Source organism: Anopheles ziemanni, chromosome 3 (genome assembly GCF_943734765.1).
Source record: "Anopheles ziemanni chromosome 3, idAnoZiCoDA_A2_x.2, whole genome shotgun sequence".
Taxonomy (NCBI): Eukaryota; Metazoa; Arthropoda; class Insecta; order Diptera; family Culicidae; genus Anopheles; species Anopheles ziemanni.
Window position 1 is genome coordinate 75,381,450 of NC_080706.1, and position 11,915 is coordinate 75,393,364.

General features: G+C 46.6%; 2 protein-coding genes across 2 annotated transcripts; both read right to left on the bottom strand.

Annotated features, from left to right (window-relative positions):
* Nucleotides 1-3,058: 3,058 nt before the first annotated feature.
* Nucleotides 3,059-6,930, bottom strand: LOC131287262 (transient receptor potential cation channel subfamily V member 5). Its single transcript, XM_058316297.1, has 6 exons — nucleotides 6,532-6,930; nucleotides 4,138-5,457; nucleotides 3,924-4,075; nucleotides 3,584-3,857; nucleotides 3,276-3,518; nucleotides 3,059-3,202 (listed from the first exon to the last, which is right to left on the bottom strand). The coding sequence occupies exons 1-6, from the start codon at nucleotides 6,928-6,930 to the stop codon at nucleotides 3,059-3,061; spliced, it is 2,532 nt and encodes an 843-aa protein (XP_058172280.1).
* Nucleotides 6,931-7,472: 542 nt separating this feature from the next.
* On the bottom strand, nucleotides 7,473-11,399 carry LOC131286382 (drebrin-like protein). Its single transcript, XM_058315329.1, has 4 exons — nucleotides 10,487-11,399; nucleotides 10,022-10,214; nucleotides 9,770-9,933; nucleotides 7,473-8,826 (listed from the first exon to the last, which is right to left on the bottom strand). Exons 1-4 carry the CDS (start codon nucleotides 10,739-10,741, stop codon nucleotides 8,143-8,145), a joined length of 1,296 nt encoding a protein of 431 aa, XP_058171312.1. The 5' UTR covers nucleotides 10,742-11,399; the 3' UTR covers nucleotides 7,473-8,142.
* Between the last annotated feature and the right edge of the window lie 516 nt (nucleotides 11,400-11,915).

Sequence of the window (11,915 nt, forward strand, 5' to 3'; positions counted from 1 at the left end):
ACACTTTCCCGAAACGTTCGCGGACCACCCACTCGCGCGGACGGGAGCTATTGGATGCGTCAATACATTATTTATTTGATTTAATTGCCTCAGGGCCGGTTAATTTTTTATATGTGTTGCTCCTGTTCGAGGGTTGGTAGTGCCGCGGTGAACCCAAACCAAACCCTCTTGGCCCCATCCCAGCACCCCCCTTTCAACGACCAAGCACGTAGGAAAGATAGATTGCCATCTGCACCGGGCACCAGCGTTTGTTCACGTTTGCGCCTAGATTGCTGCAATTTGTGCGATTAAAAATAACAGACCCCGATGGAGGCGCCTGGTAGCCGGTGCGGAGCTTTTTTGCCGAAGCGGACGCCTGATCGTTGGTGGAAAAAGCAACCGCCCCGAGGCCATAGCAACGATTCCCTGAGCGCCGGCTGGAGATAAAGCCCGGTGGGACATCACACCGGCACTATGACACATGGAATGCAATCAAGCTGGAATGAATTATTGCACATCATGTTTTCTCCGATAAACTGGAGCATTATGCCACTCACCAGGGCCGTCTGTCATGCGCTACCATTAAGTGTTATTAGTAGAGGCTGTTATTTGTAAAACCTTACAGTTCCTTTTTTATTATGCAGCATTATTCGCCATTCGCTAACTTTCAATTCAAGAAAGCTTCATTGGTTGAAATGTGACCTAAAGGTTATGGCGTAGGATGTAAGCATGGCATGCAAAGGCTGTATTTCAGCGAGCATGGCTCGAGCACATTTTACTCCCTATCCTCTCGAGTATGCTGCTAAACATTGAAAGGTCCTGTTTCCAATCTCGAAACAACATCCTCCTCTATATCAACCTTTCCCACGTTCGAGGCATCCTTTGAACATACGTACATTGTTACTACCGCTTCCAATTGACGCACTCCCGTTCCTCGATTCACCCTTCGCTGGCAAATATTTGCCCCCAGCATAATGACAAACAGCAACACCAGTAGCCCGCCAACCTCCCAAGGCATTCCGAAACCCACAAACGTTTATAGCCATCGCCCAAAGCGGACATGCTTTTAGCTCTGGAAGCCACCAACTCCCAAGGCACGGGCGAGAAATAATGCACCCGACAGCGTGTGCCCGGGCAGAAAGGAACGTTCGACCTTCATTTCCTATTAATTGCCAAACCCCCGTTCTCGGTGGCCCACATTTAGCACCTCGTTTTAAGGGTAAACATTTATCATCCTCCTCAGCTCTACTCACCGCAAGGCCTGTGTGTGTATGTGTGTGTTTCAGCTTAACAAATATTTCCTCACTCTTTGAGGTTTCACATGCATTTCACAACTTCCAACAAACGCTTGTCCTGATTTTGGTTCGCTGTTGCTGCTTCATTTATTTTTCCCCCACCTCCAACCTGTTTCCTTAACGGTGTGGAGCTGTGTCTTATCTTCCTGGAGATCCATCCAGCCAACCGGAAACTCCGGAGGTCGGAAAGCAAATGAAAAAGTTTTGCGTTAAAAGTCGTACAATTCTCAGCTTGCGGTTGCTGGCATATGAAGTTGATTTAACGTAGACCACGGCCTAACGTGCTCCGGGAGAATCCTTGCCCGGTCGGCGTCACTCATCACCGACCAGTTTAACTAACCGCCATTATTAATTCAAACGGTTTGAAATAGGCTTCCGCTTGTGGTTCCGTTTATTTACCTCGTTTTTGTGTCGTCTTTTATGAGCTACGGGCATGTCATCAAAAGGGCTCGGGCCAGCAGGAATCAAGGCCACAAATGAAGGGAGTTTAACTACCCCGAGCGGATGCTGCTGTGCCACCGAACGGAAGTGGAAGGAAATACACTTGCGCTGCCGACATCGGAGGCAGAACTTCCCGGCCATTCCAAGGGAAAGCGATCGAAAGAGACCACGTCCCATTTATGGCGAATGCTTTGGCAAACCGTTCAGCATCACACTTTGCCATCGCCATCGAGAGGTATAATGAGACGCCGCCAGGGGCTGCCAGCCTGGAGGAAGGTGGCGAAACAATGGCGGTCCCCATTTTTCTACCACATCCCATCAACGTCGTGCGAACCGTGTGCGGATGTGGTGCATCGATTTTTGTATTTTACCCGTTTGTTTTTCTTTTTTACGAACGGAGGACAGCATAAAGAAAACTCATCATTTCTACCCTTCAGCTACAGTTTTACGTCGTCTCACTAAAGCCAGTTATGGGTACAGTATTATGGGATGATTTCCAGTACTATTTCTGATTCTGAATGCTAAGCCTCCGGTACATTCTCCAAGAAAAAAAGACTCACAACACATTCTCCTTGATTCTAACATCAATCTAGAAACAACTTTCGTTTCGAACCATGGCCGTTTCGGAAGACCTTCACTCGAAGTTCATGTTTCCCTGCAACAGACAATTCAAGGTCGGTGACCTACATTCAAATCCACTAGAAGGTCGCTTTGCTGCAAGTAACCGTGAAAACGTGCCTCAATTCGTCTCTTTTTTGTCGGAAACGCCAAGCTTTTTGTATCTTCTCAAAATTGAACTTTTCCACAAAGCTTTTTCTTAAAGAAGCTTTTGCGACTGTTTAACTACAGTGATGTTCGTTAGATTTTGCTTATCCATAAAATTAGAGCTTTTTTAGGTTTAGGTTTAACGGATCTTAATTTAGCTCTGTTCAGGGTTATGATACATTTATTTGTTTGAAAAAGACGGATCATTTAGATGCGAAGCAATTTGAAAATACGACTGGAGAAACATGCTTGGAAAATTGTTTTGAAGATAAACAACACTAGCTTTTTGTGCGATAGTAAAAACCACACATAGTGTTTGAAAAGAGACAAAGCAAACTATATTCAAAACAGGTCGCGATTTTCATTTGATGTTGTTTTTTGTGTAAATAAAACATTAAACACTCACCAAAAGCAGCCAAATTGCAAAGATAAAAGTAAACGACTTTATTTGCACTAAGGTAAGATAAATTCCAGTTCGATTTAAAAATTATCTAAAGAGCTAACGAGAAACGTTTCACCTACAGGGACACGCGATAAACATGATCGACTTAACTCTAGTAAACAAGTGCACCGGCAGCTCACGACGCCATGTTTAGGTACTTTTCGCGCAGCAACCGACGCTGCTCGGCCCGGGCTTCCCGCTCGACCTGGCGCTTTTTCGAAAGCCGCTCGTGGACGCGCTTCATTTCCAGTATCTCCTTCATCTCCTCCTTGTCTTCGTCCTGTGGGAAGAAGGTATGTTTTTAAACAGAAACCAAAGTTCCCTGGTGAAGTAGACCGTAAGCAGCACGTTACCGTCATGTTCAACCGCAGAACCAGCGCCCGTCGACCGTCCGACATTGGCTGGCTGTAGGACATCAGGTTCTTGAGCCGCTCCTTTGGCGGAACGCCTCGCTCCACGACCAGTACGATGCGGGCCCACTGCCGTTGCCATTCGTTTTTCGTCTCCGCAATCTTCTGGTAGGTGTTACCCATCATGGCAATCAACATGTTCACCAGCAGCACTGCGACGATCACCATGAACAGTACGAAAAGAATCTAGAAGTACGGAAGAAGATATATAAAAAGACCCTCAACCATTTTGAATATATTAAAGTACCAACCTTCGCACAGAACTCGTGATCAGTGTTCTCGAGGGCACCATAGTAGTCGCCAAAGTTGGTCAACGACATCAGAAACATAGCCACGATCGACTCAATCGGCGAGGGCATCGGGTTGGCGTCACCGTCCTCTTCCGGTTTGTAGGACAAAAATACAATGTAGTACGCCTGCGAGAAGCCCATCACGAACACCAGGTAAATCACGACAAATCGCAGCAAATCTCCCATCACCATGCGGTATATCATCACTACGAATGGTCCGACGGTTTTGAAGCCGCTAAAATAACCAGAGCAGAGTAAAACATTTCGCAAAAAATACTTATAAAAATATTAAAATACTCACCGGCAAAAGAACAGAAAATAGGGCGCGGTAGTGAGCATAATTGCAACCACCACGTGATCCTCCAGCTCGGTGAAGCAGAGCACCTTCAAGAAAGGGACAACCATCATGATACAACAAGAGAAGAGAAACATCACCCTCGATGGAGCCGTCATCTGAAAGGGCATCAATGAGGTTATTATCGAGATATAAACTAGAACCCTTCACAGATTGTTACCAAGTTCTCGAAGAACATCTTCCGACCCAGAAATTTCAACTCCCGAAGGGCCGCCAAGAGGTACAGGAATGCACCGACCAGTATGATCATCTCCGATATGAGTCGCACCTTTCCCTCGACTCCATCGTAATCCATCGTGTGGCAGTTGGCAGTGAAGAACAATCCCTCGTCCAGGGTGTCGCTCGTTTCGGGGTCGGTTCCACTGCTGTTGTGTAGCTGTTGTAGTTCCGTAAGTCTACCTCCGATAATAGCAACGAGTGTTTCTTCCATGTCGAGTCCAACGCTCATGCCAGAGCTGTTAAATCCGAGTGACTCTAAAATATCTTCCAACGACGTCCGGTTCCAGCTATCCGGCTGGCGAAGATCTTCCTTTGAGTTGGCCGTTTTGTTGCCTCCTTCCTCGCTGCCATCATCTGCCGGCGGAGGTCCGTTGCGGAGCGTGAAGCTGATCAGCGACACGCAGAAGTAGCAGAAGAACATGAAGAACTGCCGGTAAAACTTATCCTTCACGAACGTGTTCCATTTGGTCTTGAGTAGATCGATCAGCACGCCGTCGAGGAGGTCGAGATGTTCGTCCTTGTCACCGAACACGACCAGATTTAGCGCCGAGTCCTTGCTGATGTTGCCTGTCTCCACGTCGATCGTGTCGATCAGCACGAGTGGATAGGCGGCGCACGTGATGCTTCCCAGCTGCCAGTAGATCTCCCGCTCGATGTTCATGATGTGGAAGAACATCTCGACGCGCCCGAGCTTCGCTGCCAGCGTCAGCGGTGTAAGGTTCTGGTGGTTCCGGATGCTCAGCGACGACCCCACCTCGTAGCCCATGTCGAACGTCGTGATCTTCTCATAGATCACCAGCATGTGCAGCACGGTGTTGCCGTTGAAATCCTTGTTGTCCGGGTCGGCACCGCGAGCTAGCACCAACCGGTAGCACTCCTCCTGCCCGAGACAGGCCGCGAACGTCAGCGGATACTCGCCCCAGTACACGTACCCATCGTAGTTGGTGAGCTGTACCATCTGGACCACCTCCGTTTCCGGCGTATCGTACCGGGACGCCTTCTGATCCTCCGGGCACATGAACGTGCCACAGCAGCGCTCATTCACGTCCGCGTCGTGATCAAGCAGGTACTTCACCATTGCCGGATCTTCGTTTACGATCGCCAGGTGCAGCACACTCTCGCCGTAGTACTCGTCGCACATGTACACGTCGTTGATGAGCTTCGGATAAAAGCGCAACAATCGTTTGGCCAGATCTGCGTGAAGTGACGTTGCGTTCAGCAGGCATAGGTGTAGAATTGTTTCCCCCACGGCGCCACGTTCCTGTAGTACAGAGAGAGACATTTACAAAAATATATTATTACCAACAACTAAATCGAAAAGTTTGAAGTAGCTAAATCCAATTTGATCATAACTCTAAGTCTTAGCAAAAAATATTTACATGCAATTTAAAATAAAAAAATATTTATTTTATTTTATTTATTATTTTAACGTTTGATGAAATAAGATATTGTAATTAAGCAGGTATTAATCATGTACCCAAAATAATTTGAACTTTGCACCATGGTTATAAAGACAACTAAAATATCCTATGCTAGGATAAAATACGGCGATTTTATTTGGAACATAATGTACCAGTCTAAATGTGAAGTAAAGCGCTTAAGTTTATAAACAAAAAGCTAAGGTTAAAAATATTCCACACACGTCATTAACAAAATATTAATTTTTGTTATCACGTTAAAATATATGACATGGTGATAGTGAACGTAATATACGGAATTTCGTTCCTTAGTGCACCGAGTTTGAGGCTTCATAAATCCCCATCGCAATTAATCTAAAACTATTTGCTACCCAACCAAATGATTCATAAATTTGCTTCAATTCAAAAAAACCTTCTATCTATTATGTAAAAGGAACATCGTATTAACCAAAAGGTACATCGGCGTTGTTTTCACACCCTTCATAGGCGGTTTGTTTGCGCTGAGCAATACGGCAAACAGTTGGCGCAATAATGTTAATAACATATCAATCAATAGTGAATCGCCCCACACCACCAACGGCGTTCGAGGTCCTTGCCATTTGTTATTCATTCTTCGCAGCTGACATCTCGATTTGTTAGGTACTCGCTTGAGGAAGGCGCCCACCGGAACCTACACCTGTTTAGCCCACTTACACACCAACGCAAAACTGTGTTTACTGCCGAGCACGTGGTTCCCGTGCTACCAAATTCCGCAATGTAACATTCGTATCTAGTGGAATTTTCCCGAAGCGCACGGCACCCGTCTAGACGAACGACGGAACCGAGTCGTTGTAGTTCCTAACCTAACTGACACTAGAGATCCGTATTTTGGGGGACAATATTATGCAACCATACGGAAGGGTCCAACGATCCCTTACATTTACATTCCAGCACACTTCCCGGTAACCGGAAGGGTTGAGATAGTACTCGGCCTCGGTGACTTCCGGGCAGACGGCATCCATGTCGAAGTCCTCCTCCGGGTTCTCCATCGCACGTATCTCCGGCAGCTGCTTGTGGCGAGGACGTTCCCGGTTTCGTAACAGCACCAGCACCGACACCGGAACGTACTTTCCCTTGCCCTTGTTGTACAGAAACGGTTCGACCTTCGTCTTGATCGCGTGGTCAATTTCCGCGTACTGCTTGTTCTGGATGGCGCGCTTCATCATGTCCACCAGCAGCCCGCCACCCTTCAGGTTGACGAACTTGTACAGGGCCTGGGTGGACACTCCGGCCTGCTTTTTCACTCCACTAGTCACATTGCTCTCCGTATTTCCCATCCTGCCAGCAGCCTCAAACGCACCAGGCTATCGCGATTACTTATCTTTTCGGAAACTACTAACGTTTGTATCAAAGAATCAAAAATAATCACCACTTGGACAACCTAGGGGACTATGCTCCCCCAAGCAGTGGTCAGCGCTCTGACCGAGTTTTGTTACCGTGTCGCGCGAGTACCGTAGTTTGTGACTGTATTTTTGCGCCCCAGCAGGACATACCGCGAAATAGTTTATTGAACAAACAACCTCTACGAAGCATATTGACTGGTGTTGCGACGAACTCACCTCGCGACGGTATCGGAACTCCCCACGTTGCCAGGACAACCCTTTTCCGGGTGCTGCGATGTGCCTAGCAAGGCAAGCCCCCAATCGAATACAATCAACCCGCTCAGGGTACAAACGAACTTAGTGGGACGAACATTTAACCAGTTTAATGAACATATTTTTTACATCAAATAGTGCCCAATTAATAACACAAACTAAGGCGCGATATTTCATTAAACAGATTGGGTTTTTATTTGATCAAGTTAGCCTAAACCAACGAATGGACTTTTCTCGTACACATACAATCGAAAGGAAAAAGATTAACCCAGTTCATTCACTGGAGAGAGTGTGTTACATATTCGGTGTAATAGATTTATTTTTGCATTTTTTTGTTTATTGCGTTTCGAATATCCTACTTCGTTTCGATCATGGGCTGCTGTGTAGTGTTTACAACTAGTTTTGTTAAAACGACCCACTCCCCCCCATCGTGTCAGCTGAGTGGGCAGAACAGCGGAACGTGCACACTCCGCGCTCTCGATGTCTACTGTAATGTTACTACTATTATATTTGCACAACTATCACGGGGATAAAAACGGAGAAACATCGAGAGAAAACATTTAACTCACAGAAGTTAAACGATGTACTCGTTTTAACTAGACAACGTTCTGCCCCTTCCTCCCTTCCACTTTCTTTTTAAGTCGATTGTGTCCCACATGTTTGTCTTAGTTAGGCGATTTAGTGCTTTTGTGCCATATAGATCGAGCTTCCACTTACACGCGGAATCGATGCGTTTGGGTGTGCGTCTACTAATGGGATGATCTAGTTGCGTAATACGTGATGGATACAATCGTTAACAGTAATAATGTTATTATGTGATGCTTGTTGCACTTAAACGGATGATAACGATGAATAAATTCCTAAATGCCTCCCCGTTTGTCATTTCTCGCCTCTTTAGATGAGCTCCACGTAGTTCGCCGGGAAGAGACCGTACGTGCCGTCCGGTGCCAATCCTTGCCACCAGCCCTCATCGATCTGATCGATGTGCGTAATGATATCGTCCGGATCGAAGCTGATCTCCGAGTCGTCCGCCGCCTGATAATCGTACAGTGCCCGAGCGCGAATGATGTTATCCTCGTCCGACAGGTCGATGGTCGCGTTCGGATCAAAGTACTGTCCGGGTGCAACCGCCTGCGCATCGGCTGTCAGCACCGGCGAAACGGTTGAACCATTCGTTTCCTCGACCAGCGCCACGCCGGGAGGTGGAGTTTCCGTTCCGGCGCCATTCTGAAGTTCATTTTCCAGTTCCGCCTTCAGCTCGTTGATGATCGAGCGCTCCTCGAATGAGGCCGTCGGCGAGAAGGGTTGCCCGGTCAGCTCCTGGGCCACCTCGGCTTGTATGTGCGTCGGGCTGAGCTGGGCCGTGCTGTTCAGGAAGCGGGCCTTAGCGCTGCTCACCTTCGCACTCGCCTCGACCACCTGCTTGATTTCGCGATCTCGTTCTGTTTTGCTCTGGTCCGATGCCTGCCGGGCATAGCTGCGCTCCGGGGAAATGGGTGTCGTCGCTGCATGCACATTGCCAGCATCGGTGGCCGCTTCCCGTTTTTCAAACTCACGTTCCTCCCGTCGTCGTCGTTCCTATGAATAGAATTAAAAATACTTTTTAAGATTTTGCATAAAATGTGTTTCCGCTTATCGTGGAAGTATGATCACAATTATAGTTCCTTCCCTGTTACAAAAATACGGTTTTGTACACCAAGATTAATGTAGCCATTTTTAAGAAATGCTACTATAGTTACATATAAAAAAATTATGCAGTCTGGCAGGATTTAAAAAACTCCAGGCGACCATCAGAGAAGAATGGCGCAAGATACCCTTGGCCGGTATTGCTGGGTTTTTTTCTTTATCTAATTCTACTGGAAATTCCAAACTACGCACTCGTTGTAGATTTTTAGGATGTTTATCATGTGTAATTGAAAAATAATATAATGTTGCGTTTATAGAATTTTCCTTTTATGATAACAACCATTTTTCCATCAAAACATGGTCACCGTGCCAATACTTGCGAAAATCTCATATTAATGTGAAAAAGGGCAGTTTATGTGTAACCAATAATAGACAACTTCTTTCATTAAGTGTAAGTTTAGAACTTAAAAAAAAATATGATGAGTCAATAGAAATTTTGCACACTGAGTTAAAAGAATTTTGCTATTTTTGGCAAAGTGATTTACGGCAAATACAACTTTTTATTTATATTAGTAATTTTTTGAGTGTGATAGTAATTTTTTTTTTCAATCGTTTTTCCATCGCGTCTTTAGTTATCATCAGCAAAACAACTTATTTGGCATTGGAATTTTACTTGCAAAATAGTATATGAATTCCACTAACCACATAGAATTCCACTAACCCACCGACGGTGCGTGATAATTCCGTACGCACAACTTTTCTAGTAAACAGACGGAAGTGTTCGAGTGGCGCCGCCTTATCATCTTACCCGTGCTCTTGAACTTTAAAAACGAGCACGTACCGACGTACGGCGCAGCAAACGGCGAGTATCTGCGAATGTAATTAACTTGCTTACCTCTTCCAGCAATACTGTTTCGTTTAGCTTCCGCTCGTACTCCGCCTGCAAACGGTGCTTCTCCTCTTCCTCCTCCTTCCTCCAGAACTCATCCCGCTCGGCCGGATTGATCTCTTTCGTCGGATTCACCCGGCTGTAGTTTGTTCCAACAGGCTTGGTGACTTCTAAAAACAAACCGATTCGAAACGGTTGAGAAAATAACAGTTAGAAAAACTACCATTGGACCATGTTGTTTAGAGCATGGTGTCTTACCATTCGCTTGCGAGTAGTCCTTCACCTTAAAATCGTTTACCACTACCTTCTGCAGCTTCTCGAGAATGCGGGCCTCCTCGACGTCGTCCTCGTTGGTGGCGTGGACCGTGATGTGGGCACCGTGCAGCACCGCGGTCACGTCGCGCACATGTTTCGCACATGTTCCCTTACGAGCGATGGGGGCCCCTTCGCCCTAGTGGTGGTGGGGGGGATGAATAAAAGATAAATAAATCATACCCATGAGTCACTAGTGTTGGGCACATTTTGTTATCTCGTACTAGTTTTTTTCTCCTACGAGATAAGAAATGTGTGCTTGTGAAATAGGTTGACTGATAAAGTCAACATACTCCAGAGATAAGCGTGGTTCCATCGTAGTTTCGATATGAACGAAGCCATGATTTCAACGGGCATCTTTAGTTAAAATGTTGCATGAGGTTGGTATTGAGAAACAAACACTTTGCTCACCTGCCAGTTGATAAACACAAATTTTGCGATACCCGTCTCACTGTTGTCGACCCTTAGGAAGGCATACTGGATTTTACCCGAATTCAACTCCGCCGCCAGCTCCGAGATACCGTCCTCGCCCGTTTCCTGCAGCTTGAGCACGTTGCTCTGTCCCTCGTAGCCAAACAGAGCCCAGTTCGTGGCAGACTTCCGGTCAACCACCGACTTCCAGGCTCCGACAATGGCATCTCGATGTTTCTGCAAATCGATCGACATCCTGCTACGGCCGTACCCGGTCAACGACTGGCGCTACCGACCGTACCAAAATTGTCTGCTCCGTATCTTCTAGGCCTTTACACCGGACCTACCGGTTGACGATCCGTCTCGGAGGCACCGAGCACCGGGCAGAGCGTTGACCCACTTTCACGCACCAGTGAGTTTGTTTCGTCGTTCACACTCGAGAGACGAAATTCAAGCTGCCGGAATGCGAAGGCGTGGGAGAGGCAGAGGTCACGGGTGTCAGTCAGGTTACAGAACCAATGCAATTGCTCACTCGTTACACCAATTAAGACATGCTGCGGGGTTGAAACCCACCCTCGCCGGCCGGAAGTGCACAAGACAAGACAATGCAAATTGCACCACGCAGAAGGCTCTCCTGAGTATCGCTTTACACCTTCGACGACGGCTCAGCGAGACAAGATTTTGGGTTGTCCAGGCGTGAACGCGTGCAACTCAAAGGCCACTGGCACAGGTGGGCTGTTCTCGGCGGGGCCAAAACATTTGCGATGAAAATCCAAACACCGCACACGTAGGGGACACGCAGCACTACAGATCGTCGCGGAATTGCGGTACGCTTTTGATTTATCTTTCACCTGCCATTCCGTGCCACCGGGGAACGGTATTTCGGTGACTTCTTCTTGTGGACTGGTGTGTCTTGTTTAGGTGTCCACATGCCCGTAAACTTTGGCGAACATATTTTGGTCCCTGCATGTATAGCAGTGTTTCGCTCACACGCTCGACTGAGAGCGAAACAACGGTGTGTGAGTGAGAAAAGAACGATACAATTGTGAGAGAAAAAGAGATCGGTAAATAACGAGTGTTTAAGATGCTTGGCTTCAATTCTCGTAGTAAAAAAATTGAAACGAAAGAAAAAAAATCGGCAACGGTATCAAACTGAGATATGGTATCACTTACATTATTTTTAGTAAAATAATGGTCATGGAACAGTTAAACTACAATTATCTAGCAGAGCAATCAGCGTTTGAGGTGTTTTTATCATGATTTGGAAGAAAAAACGAACTTTCCGTACAATTTGCATCCAGCAGTTTCAACTCGGCGGTGTAACCGCAAACATTTGACAGCGCACCACTACCAGTAGTGGTGGGAAAACGAATCACTGCAGGGACTCCAATCTTTTGATTCACAGCAAGTCTGGGACTCGAGTCCCCAA

Coding starts and splice junctions, on each gene's coding strand:
- LOC131286382 (XM_058315329.1), bottom strand. CDS start 10,741: ATGTCGATCGATTTGCAGAAACATCGAGATGCCATTGTCGGAGCCTGG. Junction 9,934..10,021: donor GGACTACTCGCAAGCGAATG/GTAAGACACCAT, acceptor GTTTGTTTTTAG/AAGTCACCAAGCCTGTTGGA. Junction 8,827..9,769: donor AAACAGTATTGCTGGAAGAG/GTAAGCAAGTTA, acceptor TTCTATTCATAG/GAACGACGACGACGGGAGGA.
- LOC131287262 (XM_058316297.1), bottom strand. CDS start 6,930: ATGGGAAATACGGAGAGCAATGTGACTAGTGGAGTGAAAAAGCAGGCC. Junction 5,458..6,531: donor AAGTGTGCTGGAATGTAAAT/GTAAGGGATCGT, acceptor TCTGTACTACAG/GAACGTGGCGCCGTGGGGGA. Junction 3,203..3,275: donor TTCTGCGGTTGAACATGACG/GTAACGTGCTGC, acceptor TTCTTCCCACAG/GACGAAGACAAGGAGGAGAT.